We start from the raw sequence: 21,654 nt of genomic DNA, 5'->3' as shown, positions 1-21,654 counted from the left end.
TGGTTTAAAGCTGATATCTCATTCCTGAAGGCAACAAAGACACAGAGAGCACAGCTGCTACTGGCATTCTGAAACCACCTGGGCCCATATGCCTCTAGTCTGTTTACTGCAATGGTGCCAGCCAAACTCATCACAGAGTGCTGTGGGAAAGTGTCCTACCAAGAAGGAAGAAATAATACAGCCAGCCTTATCAACCCTTGGAGATTATTGCAGAGTATTTCCATTGAAGTTTCCTCAAGATCTCACTGGAGGATACAAGGGACATCTCCCTATGTATATACACAAACTGCTCCACATGTCTTCCCCTCGCCATTTAATTCAACAGGGGAATGAAAAGCAGATGCCAACGTTACCTCTGCTTGTTGTACTGCTACCTCTTTAAATTTAAACATTGTAAGGAAAAACGTATGCGCACACTTACCCAAGGTCCCTTGCCCTTCATTGGGCTTGTCCATGCTCAGCTGCCAGGACTGTGGTGGAGTCTTGAATAGGTTCTGGCTCATGGGACAGCTGAAGCCCCGCAACTGTCTCCTCCTCTTTCTCTTCATCACTGATCATGGCAGGGCTGTCTGTCTCAGGCTTCTCTAAGGTTTCCTGAAGGGTACTGGTAGGATCTCCACCAGTATGGCATGCAGGCCTTTGTAAAAGTAGCACATCTGTGGCTTAGCACCAGATTGATTGCTGCACTCCCTGGCCTTTGGGTATACCTGGCGCAGTTCCTTAGTTTCCATGTGGCACTGCTACTGATCCCTGTTATTCCCCTCTGCCTGCATCCTCCATGCATTCTGTTTGCAGATGTCCATGTTTCTAGAGCTGGTCCATAGCTATGCTTGCACAGCCTCTTCTCCCCACAGGCCCAGGAGATCCAATATCTCCTGTCTACTCTATGGAGCCAGCATGGTTGGTTGGGCAGATGAATACAACAAATTAGGGCTGCTAGCTGTACTCACCAAGGCAGGCAATCAAGAAAAGGCATTTCAAAAATATGCAAGGCACTTTAAAAGGTGGGGCTGTCTTCTGGTTTCTGTGACTCCTAGGCAGTGGAGTTTGCAATTGTGACTAGAGCAGTCATTGTTGCAGGGAATGGGGCATTGTGGGACAGCTCCTGGAGGACTGTTAGGGTTGACACAGGTCATGCACTACATGCATGTTTACACTTGCACTGCATTGACCTCAATAGGTCAACCATGGCTCCATGCCATTTGTGGAGGTGGTTTTACTGGCTCACTGTAGTGGGGCACTTAAGTTAGCCAGAGATAAATTTAAGCACAAGTAGGTCGACAGCTGGCAATTTAAATTGACTTAACGTTAGCGTAGACTAGGCCTGTGCACATTGAAGCAACAGAATTGGTGTCTGGCAGAGTGATGGAAAAAGTATCCATAGCACACTGCAGAATTCTAGTGAATACATTACATTTTCTTAGCATTTACTACCAGTGACTTAATGGTATATTGACAAGTACTATTTGCTTGCAGTGGAATGGGCAATTCACACTAACTTGAAGCTCACGTGGATTGTAGTGTAAGAGTGGCATTAATTTCTTATCAATTTTTTTCAGAAGCAAAAGGAGTTATTACAATAAAATACTTTATAGTTAACTGAATTGTCATTAGTATGTCTACACATAAATCACTGCTTATTTTTAACAAACTATAGTGGGTTAATTTAGCTGTTTACTGTTTTCTGCATTAACTTAAGTGTAGCATGTAGGCTCTGCCAGCTAGATTGAGGACTCTGAGGATTTATTTATGAAAGGATTTTGGAATATGCTTTTCTGTTCAGTTTTGAACAGATGCAGCATTAAAGGCTACTGGGGGACATAACTCCTCCATGTGTCTGATTTGATAACTGAAGGCTCACTGCCGATGAACGAGGGATGCCTTAAGTCATTTTCTGGCAGTGTGTGCTCTGGACTGAGTGCAGTCTCTGTCTTTGCACTGCACAAAACATTTCCCCTCTTTCTTAGATCAAGAGATCAGTGGTCCTCTTGATGTAGCTACAAGATTTATAAACAAATTAAATAATTGCCCTCTTGCTGATAGGAACACAAAGTAAAACTATTAACCTGCCTCCAGCAGTGGACAGTTATTTTTAACAAGGTTACAGTAGAGTAAGAGGATGAGAACATCAGAAGGAATCCTAGATCTAAACTCCACTGAGCCAGATTCTGACTTCATTTAGACAATTGTAAATCCGGAGTAATTCAATTAAAAACAATGGTGCCATTCAGTCAGCTCTAGCAAAATCAATGGTGTTAATCCAGATTTACATGGCAGTAATTGAAATCCAGATCTAACTCACTGATTGTATGACTTGAGGTCATTAATTTGACCTCCTACAGCCTTAATTAATCTAGTTTAAAATTGATAAGAATTAGAACCCCTTTGAAAAAATCAGATGATGTGTTTTTAAAAAAGCCTTCTCTTGGAGGAAAGAAATTACAAAAATGATTTCTCTGTAGTAACTTGAATTTTTAGAAAAATTATGGTACATTCTCCTCTTCTAATCCAGTCTATCCAAGCAAGGGAATCAAAGCAACAGATGTCTTGTTAAGAAAAATAGTCTGAGATGTAGATGCCAGCCATTTTAAGCAATCTCTAATCTGCTACAAATTAAATGTCCAAATCCTGTTTTTTGCGTGCTAAATGGAGGCATTAATTTTTGCAAGGAAAGCCCCTTACAACCCAGACATTTCTCTACTATCCATTCTTCTGAATTTTTGGAGCATCTCCAGACCTTTGATTACATGTAAGACGCAACAATAACATTTGTGGTATGAAAGCTATTTGACTGCAATATGAACTATTTAAATAAGTGAGTTTCACATTACATTCATTAACTATTATCCACATCATTTCAGTAGCCTTTCTTTTACTACATAGGTTCTCTCATGAAGGATAACCTTTGGTTAAAATAGATCTCCTTAATACATAAAAACAGAAGAATTTTTTCTTAGGTTATCACTGTCTATTCTTTCAAGCATGCATCATAATAGTGCAACAAACTGGAAAAACCACCATTTTTCAGACATTTGTGAAGCTGCATTTAAGACATCTTGACACACACTTGTAGCTAGTCAATTTCTTTAGCTAGTCTGACCATCACTAAGGCAACATTTTAGTCCCAGGTATTTTCAGTAAAAGTCATGGACAGGTCATGGGCAGTAAACAAAAATTCACGGCCTGTGACCAGTCCATGATTTGTACTATATTCCCCTAACTAAAACTTGGACTGGGGGTTGTGGGTTCTCTAGGGGGGCAGTCCAGGGGTAGTGGGGGCTGGGAACCCTGCTGGGGGGGGCAGGTGGCACGCAGCTCAGGATCCCCACTGGTGCTGGAGAGTTGGGGGAGAGCAGGCGGCAGCATGCAGCGCAGGACCCCCGCTGGTGCTGGGGAGGGGGAGGGTTGACAGGGCTGGCAGGCTCCCTACTCAGCTCCGAATGGCATATCCCTGCAGCTCCAAGGGGGAGGAAAGGCCAGGGGGCTCCCTGCGCTGCCCCTGCCATGAGCTCTGGCTCTGCAGCTCCCATTGGCAAGGAATCGCAGCCAATGGGAGCTACAGGGGCAGTGCCTGTGGGTGCAGGCAGCGCACGGCTGCAGAGTCCCCTGGCCCCTCCATCTAGGAGCTGCAGAGTCATGCCGGCTACTTCCATGGAGCCCCCCCAAGTAAGTGCCACCCCACACCCCAACCCTGAGCCCCTCCTACACCCAAAGTACCCCAGCAGTGGCCAGTGCGGCTGGCAGGGCCGGCTCTAGGTTTTTTGCTGCCCCAAGCAAAAAAATTTTTGGCTGCCCCTCCTCCCCAGGCTCTTTCTCCCCCTCCCCCCCCCAACTGCACCCTCCTGCCGCCCCAGCCCTGGGTCACTGGTAATTCGCTCCCAGTGCGGGTCATTCAGCAGGAATTTTGGATGTGCACAGAACACAGACAGGATTGGTTCCCATATGGTTACAGAACTGCAGTAAAGTGGAACAATTTTCAGCTTGTGTGATTGGAGGATATCTGGATGCATATTATAAGACTGTCCTACATAAATGAGGAAAAGTTGAGGTGCCTTTATTATTCTTTTGTTCCATTCTTTGATTCTATGGGGAATTTGCCAATGCAATGTTACTGTCTTCCTTTTAAACAACTAAAACTAAAAAAAAACAAAAAAACAATGGCTGTTGAAAATAGCAATTCCAGTCCTAATAACCACTGGGAAGCATTTCTTGCTCAATTTATTCTACTTTTTCTACAGCAAGTTACAGTGGATCCAGGGCCGGCTCCAGGCACCAGCCCACCAAGCATGTGCTTGGGGCAGCGCCTGGAGGGGGGCGGCGCGGCGGGGCACTCCTGCCCGAGAGCGGGGCTGCGACTGGGCTCGCTGCCCTCCCCGCAGTGCTCCGGCCACCGGGGGCTCTCCGCCCTCCCCCCCAGCGCTCTGGCCGCCGGGGAGAGCAGAGAGCCCCGCTCGGGCTCTCTGCCCTGCTCCCGGCGCTCTGGCCGCCGAGGAGAGCAGAGCCACGGCGGGCTCGCTGCCCTCCCCCTGGCGCTCCAGCCGGTCGGGGATTGCTTGGCGCCCTCCCCTGCCGCGCTGGCGGGGGAGGGGGAGCGGCGGGTGGCTTTTTTGCCTAGGGCGGCAAAAAAGCCAGAGCCGGCCCTGAGTGGATCAGTATATTTGATTTGGGAGAAAGGAAGTAACAGCTGCCCAAATAGAGCTTGAGCACTCCTGAATTTTGAGGGTGTTCAAATCTGGAAGGCAGGTGCTAGATTCCCTTTCTGAATCTGGAAAAGAAAAGTCAATTTCTGCTTCCATGGCTCAGAAGTGTAAATCCTCCTACGTGCCTGGTACTGTACCTAAAGCTGCCCAGGTCTTAGTAGAGCCTCCCCTCCCTTACTTTTCATTTTAAATTCTGGTGGGATCTCCCTTGCTAGGCTTCAGATAGAGAGGTGCACTGTCCATTTAGTCCACCCAATTCTTTCTTTGGGGGACAGCCCCGGGCTGGGGCGGCAGGTGGTGCAGGTGGGGACAAGAGCTGGGGCGGCAGGGGGTGGGGGTAGAAGAGCACAGGGCTGGGGCGGCAGGAGGTGCAGGTGGGGGAAGAGCCTGGGGCTGGGGCAACAGTGGGGTGCAGGTGGGGGCCAGAGCTGGGGCAGCAGGGGCTGTGGGTGGGGGAGAGTCCAGGGCTGGGGCAACACGGGAGGTGTGGGCAGGGGAAGAGTCCAGGGCTGAGGTGGGGGGCGGCAAAAAACCTAGAGCTGGCTCTGTCCCTACCATTCACAGCAAACTGCAGCATGAGATTTCAGTTCCACTCCTTCCCCCTCCCTTTCCTGTTAATTGCACCAACGGAATGCTGGGAAATGTAGTTCTTTCCCTGCTCCAGGGCTGGCTCTATAGACAGGGAGCTAACCAAGGAACTACAGCTCCCAGGGCCCCTTGTTGGTTCTCAGCTCCCATGCTGGATTCTTGCGCCCCTGCAAATTTGCCGCCCCAAGCAACTGCTTGCTTTGCTGGTGCCTAGAGCCGGCCCTGGCGGCTGGCTCCAGGGGCTGCCTGATCTGTTCGAGCAGCCCCAGAGCCAGCTGCACTGGCCACTGCAAAAGTCATAGAGATCACAGAAAGTCATGGAATCCGTGACCTCCGTGACAGACATGCAGCCTTAACCATCACCTTCCACATTTCCTTATTCTCTGATCTCGCTTTACAAGCTTTTGATAGTGCTCTTTTAGGTCTATTATAGAAGCTTTAGGAGGGAAATGGAAACCATCACCAATGGCTGGAAGTGGTATTGCAGCAGCCCTGCCTCAAATTTACCCAGTATTTTCTCTGACTCATTCTAGCTGTCTGGTCAAGCCATTTAACAGAGTCCGATCTTTTTGGGGCCTCAGAGTCTGTCACTTAAAGTCTACAGAACATAGCAAAACAACCAAATCTTCAGCCCAGCCAGGCTTGACTATTAGCCTCCTCCTTTGCAGGCTAACCCCAGCTGCAATAAACTGTCCAAACCCTAGTTCCTAGGCTTCAACCTCACTACCTAGAGGCTGGCATACTCTCCCTTTACCCAGGTTTTCAGACAGGCTGTAGTCCCTGACTGGGTCCTGTCTTCAGCGAGGCCATAGGACAATCTGTCTCCTCGATTTTCCCCACTGCAGGGCTTCCTTCCTCTTAAATCCAATCCTACACAGATGTAGCAGGGTGGGGCTTACAGAACAGGGCTGACTGTCCCAAAGCCTTTTACCCTTAAAAGGGGCATGCCACCCTGTTACAGAAATATTTTACTCATTGCTGCAGTAGTACCATCTTGACATTTGGCTTCCTGAGTATTTGCTACCCTCTCTTCTCACAAGGAAAAGATCTAAAATGTCTAAAAAGAAACAAATCTTGGCCTGTCTCCCTGACATCTCATGGGTGACTGGCCGTCAGTTCAAGCTTCCCCTCTAAGCCCTCACCACCTATCATGGATAGCAACTACAATTTATCACTTCGGTATTCCTATATTTCCACATATATAACCAAAAATTGTTTACCGTGTTATGGTATTTGGGTTTCTACTTCATGCAGTAGCACTTGCCTTTGACAAACATTCCTTCATGCTTGCATTCATCCTGCAGATGTCCCTGCTACTGATTTTTTCCACCATCAAAAGAATTACTAAACATCCGGCGAATGGTTGGTGACTGGAAAGAAAATACTGATGATGCTGTAATGGTATTAGTTGTAAATGTCTTGGTTTTCAACAACTAGGAGGGCCCCATATAGTCCACAGCATGGAAATAGCCATGGAATCTATGTTTTGCTGCTCAAGTACTTATCTGTCTGAGATGGTACGCACATATGTGGGGTGGCCAGCCCCTCCCGCTGCTGTGACTACATGGTAGCTTGAGAAGAGCTAGTGAAGATATATCTCCTTGAGCTGGAAACTCCACTTCCAGCTTGAAGTGCAGACATACCCTGTATAAGTAACCTCATTTCTTGTGTGGGTCTTTCCTGATTATATTGAGTAAGTTTGTTTGCAGGTCAAATTCAGCCCCAGTGTAAGGAGGTGCAAGATCCTTTGACTTCATTGCATTTGCTTATGCTAGAGATGAATTTGGTTCATAGGCTTTGGATAGATTCTGCCTAGAAGAATATTTACCAATGGAAGTCATTTATATGATTATCTCAAGTGATTTCTAAAAGAATCTCTCTAGCTTTAAATTTCTTTTACTGGTAAACTTGCTCAATCTTAGCCTGTAGAACGTTATATACCAAACAGACATTTTCTTATTTATAGTCACATTGCTATTTACATAGACTAATGTACTAACTTTTTTTCCCCAAGGTTTTTCACTCCATTCAGGCAAGTTGTATAGATCTTCTAAAGACTATTGAGAAATACCAGCAGAGACTCAATGGTATGTAATAACATATGTATTTTAATTTGGTGTAATAACAACCACTAATTTTTTTAAAATGTTTTGAATTTAAATCCATTGTTAAAACCAGATAACTGTTTAACCTAAAACAACCTTCTGGCATATTTGAAACGGTTTTTAATTTCTGGAGAATGTCACTATTTTAGTGTAAACCCTGAGTGCCAAGATTTGGGATTTCGTGATAGAATACATTAATGCTACCTATATTTATGCTAATTGCAGAAAATGAAGAACGCCGTTATATGGCTAATTCAACTAGTTCTAGAAACCCTAATTCTTGAGGCTCTCATTGAACTAAGGGAAGCCATTACAACTATTAAAAAACATGACCAGTGGTTTATATAAAACTTAATTTTAGTTTCCCTAAATTTTCAGAAAAGCTCCTCCCTGTTTAAGAAAATAAATGATTTAAAATAAAATTGGGAGTTTTTCCAACTTAAATTATGGCGCAGTATTATCTCTATAAAGTTCTACAGATAGTACAAGTAACAAAGGATAATAAAAGTAAGCAGACAAGGATCACTGCTTAAAGTACATCCTTTATGAATCAGAGTTCAATTAAAAGTATTTTTAAATGTAGTAATAAATTACCATAAACAACAAGATACTAATGACTAAAGTCTTTTGTGTAGTATGACTCTATATTCTTTATCAGTGTCTCCTACCAGAGAGAGTCTCAGATGCCCAACTATCCCACATGAAAAAAAGTACTTGAAAAGTCTGACTTGGACATTTGCATGTTTTACTTTAAAACGTATTCCTTCTTTCCTTCCTCTCCACCAATACATACCATATCCAACTGTATATGCTGTCAAAACCTAAAGATCTTTTTATCACTTTGAACAATAATGTGCTTGTTTTCCCACCCTCTGGGGACTATTCTTAATATGATTAAATACATTGGAAGTGTTAGTTTATCTATTTATATTGTGCAATTATTTCCTTTTATAGTTATGTCTGAGGAGGAAAATGAGCTTGGGCTCCTTTTAAAGGTTCAAGGAGAGCAAGATGCTACTAAAGCTGGCAAAATGATGGAAGCCACTGGAAAGATCCTCTGTTCTTCTGCTCAACAAAGGTTTTCAATTATTTTATGTAGTCTTCCTTCAAGTTACATTTGGTGCTATTAATATAAAGTTATGTACATAAAATAATGCATCTGTTTGGTGCTTTAAGATTCTGAGGTTAGATCCATGGAAAGCAAATACAATTTTATGTAAAACAAATAGACTATAATAGAAGAAATATATACAGAAAATACAAATAATCAAGAAGTACAGACAGTAAGATCAGTGTAATTTGAATTGCAAATATAAATATAGAATTGAATTGAACTTACAAAAAAAACCCATACTGTTGCACAAAACATACTGGGACAAATTCTGCAGTCTACACTGTGGGGTAAATTAAATGTCATGAGTAAATTGATCAAAAAACATTATAAGTGGGTGCAAATGATAAAGTAGTATAGCTTGCACTGAGAAGGGGCAGCAGGAAAATTGCAGCAGGGAACAGATCTGCATCTCCCCTATGCTGTTACACCATCCTATTAGCTGGTTTTCCTGCTGTATTCCCTTGTTTGTGCCTTTGGTGTGTAAGTTACTCATTTTAATCTCCGCTGAGAGCTGTATTCTGCCAACCTTATTTATGTCAGGTAGTACCTTACTATGTAAGCAGTCCCATTGCAATTAATGGGCCTATGAGTATGAATTATTACCTATTATGACTAAGGGTGGCAGAATCAGGCCTGATGGATTTCTCTTGCAAATTAGACTACCATATCATTTACATCAGTTTTCTGATTAATGTACATCATTTACATCATCGAAGTTAGCCAGAGACTTATATGGGTGTTGCATTTATTTACACCATGACTGCATTTTACCCAATATCTTCAAGCTCACAAAGGAAAAACAATCTGATGTATAGAAGGAAGTAATATTTCTCTTTAAAACTGATTTCTTTGCTATCTATGCCTTGAAAAGGGTACTTTGGTTGTTGAAAAGAGGTTCTTTAATAAGGCCATTCATAATGGGTTTCACTGCTGTTTGAAGCAAAGATAGAAGTGTCACAGAACATTTTAATTAGTCTGGGGTGTGTTAGTTTATCTTAAATGGGGTGCTCCAATCCCAGGTCTGTCAATGACCTGCTGAGTAATCTTGGACAAATTACTTCAGTTTTCCCCAGGTGTAAAATGGAGATGATAATACTTACCCTCCTCTAAAGTGCACCGAAGAGTTATATGTAAGTTCTAAATTTGAACCTATGTTTAAAAAAAAAAAAAATTGTAAAGCATACCAAAGGTTAAGGTTACCCAGACAACCTTAATTATGCCACTTTGAATCATAATACATTATTTTGTTAGTTAATGATCACATACCGTTATTTCCACTATAAATATGACTAATTCAGAGCACAGGTTGGATGAAGGACAGTGGATTAAATATGTATTTTTAATCATGCTTCATTCACTATATAAAGTCTACTCTGTCCACGGAGGTCCGAGATGTGCTCTCAGGCTTTATCTAGATTAGGAATTAAAATAGATTAGCACACATTAGCTAACATATGCTAACACATCAGTCTAGTGCAGACAAGGCAAGCTGCCTTTAACACATGTTCAGCTGGTCGAATTGAAGCCTGGGATCCCCCCAGGTTTAACTTGACCAGGTTAGCACGTGTTAAAGGCAGCGTGCAGACTTTCAAAGTGTGTAATATATGCTAACACAGGCTAACATCACACCTTCAATTCTAGTCTAGAAAATGCCTCAGTTACACAAGTGTAAAGTGAATGGTAGTTGCAAACAATTTGGCTCTCAGCACCTCTCATTGACTGTCTAACCTTGCCTCATTCACTATTCACCATTCAGTTTACACATCAAATGTAGCAGGGGACCTGTAGAAATAAATATAACGGAACAAGAAAGTGAATTTCACCTCTTCAAAAACAAAACAACTTGAGGTGTGGAGAAAAAATTCAGCTCAAATCGGGACAAATCAAAACCTCAAATTCTTGTGGAAGTCAAATTCTGGAATATTTTGTTTCTGAAATGAAATATGCTTCTGGGGCTGTCAAGGAGTGTAGCCTGAAAACCCTGGCCTCCACTGCTCCATGACTGCCCCCATCCCAGGAAACCTGTCAAGAATCTGGGAGCCTTGGAACTTGGCCTTGAAGTTTTCAGGCTGCTGAGGAGCCAGACACCTGGAACCCCTTGGAGCCTCAGCAGCCACAAGGCGGACTGATGATGAGCCAGGAGCTCAGAAAGCCCTGGCTAATTTCCTTTGAAAGATTAGTTGAACCTGGAAGACCCTGGCCAATTTCCTTTGAAACCTGAAGAACATTTTGCTTTTCACAAATTGGCATTTTCCAACAAACTAATATTCTATTGGAAAATTTCCAACCAGGTTTAGAAATAATAGCATATGATTGTGTAAGACTATCATAAGTTATATGAATGCGGGGCAAAGTTAGTTAACTTTTTGAGTTCTTCACCTTACATCTTACGTCCTGATACCGCAAACACTTGTGCAGGTGCTTAACTTTATGCACAGGAGGACTCGCATTTAACTTTGTATGCAGAAAATTAATCAGGATCATGGTCTTCAATTTCTTTTAATGCAGTTTTTTTCTTGGAATTTCCTAGGGTTTTTAAAAAATTAAATGATAAAGTTAATTTCCAAAATGTAGAATTATTTGCCAGACAGTGCTATGAGGCAAGGCTGAAGCCCTTCAAAGACTGTATGGAACAAGGCAAGGATCCTCCTTAACCCTGCCTCAATGATAACACTGGAGGAGATTATTTTTCCACACATTTTTAATGTGTTGATCTAAAATTTCACTCTGTTCTTTTGTGCATAAATGTGCAGTGGTAATAGAATGTTGGGATATTAATGACAACCATCTCCTACTATAATTTTTAAAATTACAGTATCTTCATGATAGATTTTTAAAACCCTAGAGCTTGTCAAAGTATTTTTATTGGACCACCAAAAAGCATCAATAAGTCCAATTAGGTATTACCGCTATACCAAATGTTGTTTCTCTTGCCTCCTGCTGAAGTGTGTGTGTTTATATACATTAAACACAAAAAGACTACATAAAAAAACATCAAGGTTGCAAAATCAACCACTCAAAAGTTAAGAAATGCCACAATTAAGGTTGCCTTTACAATGAAGCAGGGGTTGTACAGACAACAGCCTTCTTCACTACGCAACCCTGATTCATCCCCAGAGCAAGTCCATCCTATGCATTGAATCAAGCAGGACTCCTGTGGGAAAAAATTATTATGTGATTATGTAATTAAAGACTGTATCATAATGCATATGCATATGCACAAGGGGGCCCAAAGTAGCTTTTGTTTAATTTCTCAAGTTTTTAAAAAAGTGAACCAAAAAAATAGAAATTCCATCATATAGCATTGTATTGGCATCCACATGGATCTTTTGCAGTGTTGGAAAATTTAAATTCTCCACAAAGACCTCTGCCAGTTGAGCTAACAGAGTAACTGATAGTGAAAATAGGTTGTCATCCTCTATATGGACCTGGACTAGAGAGGGATAGGGCACTTTGACAGAGAGTTTCACAAATATGTACTGACAGTACAGGAATGGTGAGATTCACAAATCATGGGTTCCATTCCAGGCTTTGCAAGGAAGTATGCTCTAGTGGGCACAGACTCTTCTGCCCAGTTACCCCGAGCTTGACCTCTTCTGCCCTGTCTCCGTCCCAGGCCTGTATCATCCGCACTCCTGACTCCTTGTCCCAGTCCCATTCTCCTCAACTAGCCAATTACAATCTCTTCTCAGGCGTCTCATCCCAGTCCCAAAGCTTGCGAAACTATCTGTGGGGCCACCATACAATTGAGGTGCTAAAGGAGTACTCAAGGAAGACAACGCCAGTGCAGAGAAGCTAAGTGAATTCTTTGCATCAGTGTTCATGGCAGAGGATTTGAGGGAGATTCCCACACCTGTGCCGTTCTTTTTAGGTGACAAATCTGAGGAACTGTCCCAGACTGAAGTGTCAGTAGAGGAGGTTTTGCTAAATTAAACAAAAAATAAATTTGTTAGTCTCTAAGGTGCCACAAGTACTCCTGTTCTTTTTACGGATACAGACTAACACGGCTGCTACTCTGAAACCTAAATTAAACAGTAATAAGTCACCAGGACGAGATGGTATTCACCCAAGAGTTCTGAAGGAACTCAAAAGTAAAATTGCAGAACTACTAATTGCGGTATGTAACCTGTCACTTAAATTAGTCTCTCTACCAGATGACTGGCAGATACCTAATATGATGCCAATTTTTAAAAAAGGCTCCCAAAGCGATCCTGGCAATTACAAGCCAGTAAGTCTGACTTCAGTACCAGGCAAATTGGTTGAAACAATTGATAATTCAGTTCTTTACTGACACATAGATGAACATGATTTGTTGGGGAAAAGTGAACATGGCTTGTGTAAAGGAAAACCATGCCTCACCAATCAATTAGAATTCTTTGGGGGTGTCAGCAAACACGTGGACAAGGGTGATCCAGTGGCTAAAGTGTACTTAATCTTTCAGAAAGCATTTGACATGGTCCCTCACCAAAGGCTCTTAAGCAAAGTAGGCAGTCATGGGATAAGAAGGAAGGTTTGCTCATAGATTAGTAATTGGTTAAAAGACAGGAAACAATGGGTTGGAATAAAATGGTCAGTTTTCACTGTGGAGAAAGGTAAATACTGGAGTCCCTCAAGGATCTGTAGTGGAACCAGAACTGGTCAACATATTCATGAATGATCTGGAAAAAGGGGTAAACAATTTGCAGTTTGCAGACAATACTAAATTACTCTAGTTAAGTTCAAAGGAGACTGCCAAGAATTACAAAGGGATCTCATCAAATGTGGTGACTGGGCAAAAAAATTGGTAGATGAAATTCAATATTGATAAATGCAAAGTAATGCATATTGGAAAACATAATCCCAACTATACATACAAAATGACAGGATCTAAATTAGGTGTTAACACTCAAGAAACAGCTCTTGAAGTCACTGTAGATAGTTCTCTGAAAACATATGCTCAATGTGCAGTGGCAATCAAAAACGGTAACAAAATGCTAGAAAACATTAAGAATGGGATATAATAATAGGACAGAAAATATCATAAAGCCACTACATAAATCCATGGTACCCTACGCCTTGAATACTGTGTGCAGTTCTGGTTGCCCCATCTCAAATATCTATATATATTAGAATTGGGAAAAGGTACAGAGAAGGGCCACAAAAATGATGAGGGGTATGAAACAGTTTCTATATGAGGAGAGATTAAAAAGACTGGGACTGTTCAGTTTAGAAGAGATATGACTAAGGTGGGATATGATAAGAGGTCTATAAAATCATGAATGGTATGGAGAAAGTGAATAAGGAAGTGTTGTTTACCCCTTCACATAACATATCAAACCAGGGGTCACCCAGTGAAATTAATAGGCAGCAGGTTTAGAAGAAACATAAGGCAGTACTTCTTCACACAACGCATAGTCAACCCGTAGAATAAGTTCATGGAGGATAGATCCATCAATGGCTATTAGCCAAAACGATCAGGGACACAACCCCATGCGCTGGGTGTTCCTAAAATTCTGATTGCTAGAAAGTGGGACTGGATGATGGGGATGGATCACTTGATAAATTGCCCTGTTCTGTTCATTCCTTCTGAAGCATCTGGCACCGTCCGCTGTTGAAAGACAGGATACTGGACTAGATGGACCATTGGACTGACTCAGCATGGCCATTCTTATGCTCACCAGAATTCTTATAACATGGGCAAAACAACTTATTTTTCCCTTGCTTCATACTCAGAAATGGCTGAACCGTTTTGGCTGAAACTTTCAAAACAAATTCAGCTTAAGGCATACACCTGGCATGGGAAATCTGAATGGTTACAGTGTTACAAATTTATAAGCAACTGAAAATGTGGTCTTATAATGGAAAGCATTGGGCAGCCTTGATAATAGGTGGGTTTGTCACACATATTTTATGCCAAAGGTGTATTTTTTCTCCCATACTCTTTTCTCAAAAACATGGTTCAACTATGTTGTTCAAACTTTCCAAAAAAGTCCACTCATAAGTAGAAACCAAACCTGGCAAGTTTCAGCCTGACAGCTGAGAGTTTGGCAAGTTATAAACAGCTGAAAAGGGGCCTTTAGAACAGAGTTGCTTAGGCAGTGTTAAACCGTAACCGTTATGCAGTCAAGTTATAAATGCCCACTTTCAGCTAGCTGGAGGTTGAAGACATTTTTAACAGTACTGCTGCTAGTGTGCAGAAACATACACCCATGCTATCAGGACCAGAACCTTCACCTGCTTGTCTAGTATGTGATGCCAAGAGCACAACATTACTCATTACTATTGTATGATATTTTAATTCCATTTGTGTTCTGAAACAAGGGAATTCCAAATGAATACTACATGAATGCATCCTTTCTGGTCCTGGCAGCTTGCTACATTTCTTTTAAGTTATGTGTGACCATTCTCTTTTATGAATGTTGGCATTTGTAGCGTTTGACCACTTTGGGGTATGACTACACTGCAGCCACACATGTGAATGGCAGCTTGTGTAGATGTACTCTTGCTAGCTTTTTTCTATCTAGCTCACTAAATATAGAACTGAGGATGCAGGAGCATGGGCTTCAGCACAGGCTGCACAAGTGGGTATGTATTCGGGAGGTTCAGACGGGTATGTACAGCTAGAGCAGAGGTAATCAATTATTTTTTGTCAAGGTCCAAATTTCTTGGTTCAGGTATAGTCAAGGTCCGGACTCTAGAGAGAATAATACAAAGATAACAACAATAATGATAATAATAAGTAAATAAAAAGATTTCGTGATCTGTTCAAAAACATCTGGTGGTCCGGATTTGGCCCATGGTCCAGCTGTTGACTAGCCCTGAGCTAGAGTATGGCTAGCATGCATACCTCTACATAAGCTGCAAATTACACTTGTGGCTGCAGTGTAGTCGTGTACCCTAGGTCTTATCCTGCAAAATGGCAAGCTCCATTCACTTCAGAGGGCATCTAGCAGGAGGTGGTCAGTACCTTTCAGAGTCAGGCCATGCAAGAAAGCATTCACCAAAACATATAGTCACACATACACAAAAATTGTAGCTTGTCTCCTACTGGAATTTACTGTTTGTTTCCTCCCAGCTCTCCCCCACAACCGAATATGTATTTGCATTTGGCATATAACCCATTCTACTTGTTCATTTCTTTTACCTCCAGGGTAGCCCTTTGTACCCCCTTGTCTCGCCTTGGGCAGGAACTGGCAACATTCAGTCACAGGGCTGTGTCTGATACCTTGTTAACAATTGATCGTATGGAGCAGGCCCGCATAGAATACAGAGGGGCCTTACTGTGGATGAAGGATGTGTCCCAAGAACTGGATCCTGACACCTGCAAGCAAATGGAGAAATTCAGAAAAGTATTTATTTCCTTCTTCTTGCTAGCAATGGGTGCAATTGAACGTGGTTTAGTTGCAAGTGTCTACAAGGACAAACCATGTACAGTACCATTTCAGCTGTGGGGAGCCTAGCAGCTGCACCGAGGCTCCTGGGAGCTGCCTGGACTCCAGGCACAGAGCTCACAGCTGGGTGTGTCTGGCCACCACAGCCGGGTGTGTCTGGCCACCACAGCCTTGTCTTTTATACTAGGATGCACCAGTAGGATGTTTTAAGTTTTCTTAGTAGAAACATGTCTTAGTATTTGATTACAGTAAATCATGTGGTCACACAATACAAGGTCATGTGACTTACTAGTTATAAAATACAGTATAATTGAAAAACAGAATACTGTATGATCTTCATTATAATACAGAGGTTCCATTTTGGTTAAGAACCCTCCTCCTGTAAGGGTAACAGAAGACAGATCACCTCTCTTGACAAGCAAAGCAGCTTGCCTCATCATCTCAATTTCTGTTGGTGGTGGTGTTGCTGCTGCCACTGCATAAGTTACTGGAGCTGATGTTGCTTTTCTTCTTTCTGTTGCTGTTCCTTTTACCACTTCATCAGGTTCTTCTGCTCCATGTTGTTAGCGTACATATATTCTCCTTCTTGCTTTAAAATCCCTGACACTACATGTAAGCTGCTGAGGGAAGTCAGGAAAAAAAAATTATTGATTATTGAAGCAGGAGAAGGTGCTTATCAGCAAAAATCAAAGCACGTTACCATAAACAAAAAATATACATCATAAAGATTTCCCAACTCAGGTGTAGCGCCTTGCCTTCCTCATTCTAGCCTTCCTGCAACTATTCTTTTAGCACTTTCCCTGACCAAAGAGTGGGGTGAAGGGAAGTCAGACTCCTTACTTACTATCTGATAGTGCCCCTGTATGCAGTCACAAGACCAGATTGTAGTGAATTCCTGCAAGTGGGCAATTAAAGGTGCTGTGGATTTCTGAATTTCCTGTGTTTATCTGAATGCTATGTCAACTTTAACATTACTTTCTTGCATATAAACAGGATATTTTTATCATTTTGGCAGACGATAATTAGCAGCTAATTTCTAGGGTTTTTGACATTTTATTATAAATTCTTTAGGGCAGGGATAATCTCTACATTATGTGTGCATGTGCAATACCTATAACAATGGGGCCTACAAATTACTCCTACAGATTGCCATGCAATCTTGAGTGTATAGATTCTCCAGGATGAAACTGCTATACATCCTAGGACTGTGAAACATTTTCAGGGGTTCTTTTCTGCAAAACACACACATAGCTATGATCTCCTTTTGCTATTATATATTTCAACTTTCATGGTTCTAGGTGCAGACGCAAGTGAAAAATACCAAAGCCCAGTTTGACAAGTTGAAAATGGATGTCTGTCAGAAGGTGGATCTACTTGGAGCTAGTCGCTGCAATATGTTGTCGCATTCCCTTGCTATCTATCAGGTATCCATGTTAGCTTTGCAGAATGCCTTATCCTGGATATTTGAAGGAAATCTAACTTTTTGATATAATGTGGGAAAATGAAGTTGTTAAACCAGAGCAAGAAGTGAACAAGGTCTTATAAGCAGCAATGCATTGGTGATAGCATCCTCTCTTCTGATATTTACAGGACATAGTTGATGGTCGATATCTCCATTGTGAAGGAAGCATTTCAATACACACACTGATTAATTTATAAATATTGCAATGACATTTTGAAATACATAGCAAACTCGTACAGACAATGCTTTAGCACCTTCCATTGGGATTTCTTGGAAGAATTTCTATTTTATAAGAGGCTGTGTTGTATCCCAGGTTTAGAGAGTAAAGGCATGAAGTTAAATTGCCATGAAGCTGAAGCAATGCTGTGGTGGATCAGGCTCAAGAAGTTTGTGATCCATCCAACTTACAAGTGCCCATTTTCCTCATTTCAGTGCTTTTTGAATTTTAGCAACATCTGGAGAAAACTCCAGAATGAGCTGAAAATAGGAGAGAACGGAATGGAAACTAGAAATATGTATTGAAGAAAGGCATTTAGGTGGAAACATATACACCTCTACCCCGATATAATGCTGTCCTCGGGAGCCAAAAAACTTACCGCATTATAGGTGAAACAGCATTATATCGAACTTGCTTTGATCCGCCGGAGCGCGCAGCCCCGCCTCCACCCCCACCCCCCCCCCCGGAGCGCTGCTTTACTGTGTTATATCCGTTATATCAGGTTAGAGGTGTATATGCTATAGAAAGATGGGAGTCTTAGTTCTAATTAACAGGACTTTTTTTGAAGGCAAATGTTGCCATTGATGTTGTATAGCCATTTTCTCACTTTGTCCCTAAAGTTACTGTAACAGTCTCCACAGATTCAGCTATCAAAACAGAACCTCTAACCGAAGAGCTTGTGCTTCCATGCAAAGCTTAACTGAGCAGAAGTACGTGCCTGGATTCTGTTGCTCAGCTGTGTTTATTTTCTGCCACCTACACTGCTTCTGATATTCTCAGAACTCCCAAGCCTAATTCTCCATCCTTCCTTCCTACCTGAAGTGAACCCAAAAGGCTTTGCTCATCAGTTGTCATGGGAGCAGCTCTTAAAGCCTTCTGGATGGATTACAATGGCCCCTGGACAAGAAAACCAGTTCAAGCTATAAGAACGAACCTGATCCCTGAAATAAACCGAACCTAAACAATTTTTTCCTGGTTTAGATAAATCTTCCTCCATCCAATATCAATCCTTTTCACTGCTACTCTCCCCCTAACTCCGCAGGCTGAAAAATCAGTGAGTCTCAAGTCACTCCTGTCCAGCCCTAGTTTACTGCTCACTGCAAATGTGCTGGCACTTGAGTGTTTCACAAGTAAGCATGCTTCTGGCAGGAACCCTCAAAATGGAGAATCTTGCACATTTTTGGGCTTCTTGTTAAGAGGAGAGTGTCCATATTTATACATTTTTTCATCCTTGTTGAAATAAAAAAATGGCAGAAGGGGTTTTGCAAAATTGTTCCAAAAGATATCGTGGACCGAGAGAAATCCTCCTTTCCAATCTTTCTCTCAACAGAAGAGTCTGTGCTCCTTCATACTAGTGAACTTTTCTATTTTCTCTCTGTCCTGTCCTCTCCACAGCAATATCTGGAAGAAAAGACTGTAGTTTCAGAAGCAATTCTTCTCTCTGTGGAACATACAAAGTCCTATGAACAGATGGCTGGGAGGATAGAGTTACACGTTTCCATCTTGAAACATCCCTTACATATCATTCTTACTGAAATGGGAGATTCAGGATTGGGAAGAACTCCCAATTTGTTTAGAATTTGCTTATGTCAAAGGAGACAGGGAAATAATGATATAAATAGCTGTCAGAGGTAAGTCTGTATAATATCTTCTTTGACTTTTCCTTCCCAGATAACCCTTTTGCACTTCTGCAAGAAGACAGCAGGACTGATGTCCAAGATCCATGAGGAGTTCATAGGTGTCCACCCATATCACTCTGTTGCACTTGAGGTGAAGTTTTCATGTTATTTCTGTAAGATATAAGGTTCTTGAAATGAAAACTATTTTTTTGGAGAAGTAAATTTCAAATTCAAATAATAATTGTAATTTATTTGTCTAGAATTAAACTACTGACAAGTCTGGCACAAACCAGTCCATTCCCCATGCTCATTTTGCAAGTTTATCAAATGGATAAATAAGTTGTTCATTTATCTGATTTTTATTTAAAAAAAAAAAGAAAAGCAAAAAACCCTGTAGTCACACTTTATATTAAGGTTCCATTTATAAAAATGGAATATATAAGGAGCTAATAAATAAGTGATATTTAATAAATGGTTAATTGTTAGAATATTATAGAGCCCAACAGATCTCTTATTACTATCCATGACCTATAACTCCGTCTAATGATGTGCTCATAATAATCTATAACACATACTACTCATGTCTGGAACATGCCTAAAATATCTATTAATCTTTTTAAATGGAATCTTTATATAAAGTGTATGACCAAAATTTTAGTGCATCTGTGATATTACAGTGTAACTACAGTCACAGCATCAAAGTGTAACCAGAATTTCTTAATTACAAAAAATGGTTGTTACAACCAGGTAATTGAGAGAGAAGTTACTGCTACATAGATTACTGTGTTCAAATCATTAGACTGGAGAGGTGCATTTGTAGATATCATCAGTTTCCTCTCAAAATATATTTTCTCCACTTCTCAGCAACCACAGAAGCCTTCCCTAAACAATCCCACCGAAGAACATAAAGAGAAGATAGAGAAAGACACCATCAATACAAACCTTGATAAGTAAGCAAGAAGAAAAATGATGAGAGATTGTAGAGGATTAAAAACATACGTTGAACCTGTTTGGTGTGGGCATTAGGAAGAGGGTCTCTGCTTCCTAGTATTCATAAATAATAATATATAAACTTACTTTCTTCTCCAACATGCATTTTAAAACCCTTTTCATTCTTTTTCCACTTTGGCATTTTCTTGATTTTTTTATTTCTGGTTTTTTTCCCCTCCACCAAAAACATCTCATCAGGTTAAAATAATTGTTTGTAGTCAGTGTTCTTAGCCAGATTAGACCTTCTTTGATGATAACTTGTTTATTAATTTATATATGTTAAACAAAAAATGTTACACAACTTTGCCAAAGTTTGCAAAGTTACACAATTGTTTATAAGAAATGTGTCAATTTGTAACATGTATTGCAATCTTAATAAAAACAAAACAGATATAGTAAATAGATATTAGTTCATATGCGTTACTCTCTATATATCTGTCAATACCATTTTCTCACTTCATTGTCTTGATCAATTTCCATTACCTTAAGTTCACCAAGCACAGAGAAGTTAATTTAAAAAGTAAAAATACAAAATGAACACAGGCCAGGATGGTCTGAAAATGACTGCCTAATGTTAGACTTCTAAATCAATAGTTAGGCATTTAATAAATGGTGTAATTTATAGAAGTGCTGATCACTTATTGGGAATTAAGGGAGTTCAGCCTTTTCAAGATCTGGCTTTAGCCCTGTAAATTTTGAAACAAGGGGCCAGATTTTCCTCTCACTCATACCAGTGTAAAGCCAGAACTACCTCATTGAAATTCTTAGAGCTACCTAAATGTAAAACCAACATTAGCGAAAGGAAAAGTAGGCCTTAATTCTCTCTTTGGCGTTGAGCCACTAACATTTCAACACATCTTGCATCTTAGTGCTCAATCTGACCAATTCTCTTTGGTTTTTGAATCAGGTTAATTTTGTTGGATGAGGAAACTTCTATCCATTTGGAAAGTGAAGCAGGTAAGATGTTAAATACATGTATATTTTGGATTTCAGGTAATTTGATTGGGTGATACAAGTAATGAAGTCACTCCAAATTCATGCCTATAAAACCATTAGCTTGCCACACACCAATGTGTATTTTATAGTCCTGATCTTACATGCTATATCTTTAAACACAAACACACAAACTATATGCCTGTAAAACCTTAATTCTGCGTCCTTGTGCATATACATGATGATACAATTGTTTCCACAGGACTGAAGTTTCATTCAGTTCATACGATGGACTGTGCTCTAGGGATGAGTTCCCTAGGTTTATAAAAAAGCAATGCAAAAACCAGATATTCCATCATATGTAGTGCAATCATAGCGACATCCAGAGGGGTCATCTGCAGGATTAGAACCTTTTGATCCACAGCACAGACCTCCCATCCCATCCCATCTCCTAGAACTGGAAGGGACCTTGAAAGGTCATCAAGTCCAGCCCCCTGCCTTCACTAGCAGGACCAAGTACTGATTTTGCCCCAGATTCCCAAGTGGCCCCCTCAAG

At 41.2% G+C, this 21,654-nt stretch overlaps 1 protein-coding gene across 2 annotated transcripts in view; it reads left to right on the top strand.

Annotated features, from left to right (window-relative positions):
* Window positions 1–20,247, top strand: part of ICA1L (islet cell autoantigen 1 like) — a 30,959-nt gene extending 10,712 nt beyond the window's left edge. Inside the window, exons 4-9 of one of the 2 annotated variants that reach the window (XM_034786508.1) lie at window positions 7,303–7,375; window positions 8,348–8,471; window positions 15,637–15,835; window positions 17,176–17,301; window positions 19,228–19,326; window positions 20,040–20,247. In XM_034786508.1, the coding sequence (XP_034642399.1) occupies window positions 7,303–7,375; window positions 8,348–8,471; window positions 15,637–15,835; window positions 17,176–17,301; window positions 19,228–19,326; window positions 20,040–20,129 (711 nt within the window). In that variant the 3' untranslated portion in view covers window positions 20,130–20,247. Of the gene's footprint in view, window positions 1–7,302; window positions 7,376–8,347; window positions 8,472–15,636; window positions 15,836–17,175; window positions 17,302–18,951; window positions 19,327–20,039 lie in introns of those variants that run through there. The other variant, XM_034786507.1, reaches the window with a different exon arrangement.
* The last annotated feature ends 1,407 nt before the right edge of the window (window positions 20,248–21,654 follow it).

Source organism: Trachemys scripta, chromosome 11, assembly GCF_013100865.1.
Source record: "Trachemys scripta elegans isolate TJP31775 chromosome 11, CAS_Tse_1.0, whole genome shotgun sequence".
In the NCBI taxonomy this organism is placed as follows: Eukaryota; Metazoa; Chordata; order Testudines; family Emydidae; genus Trachemys; species Trachemys scripta.
This window is presented reverse-complemented; position numbering and strand designations above follow the sequence as displayed.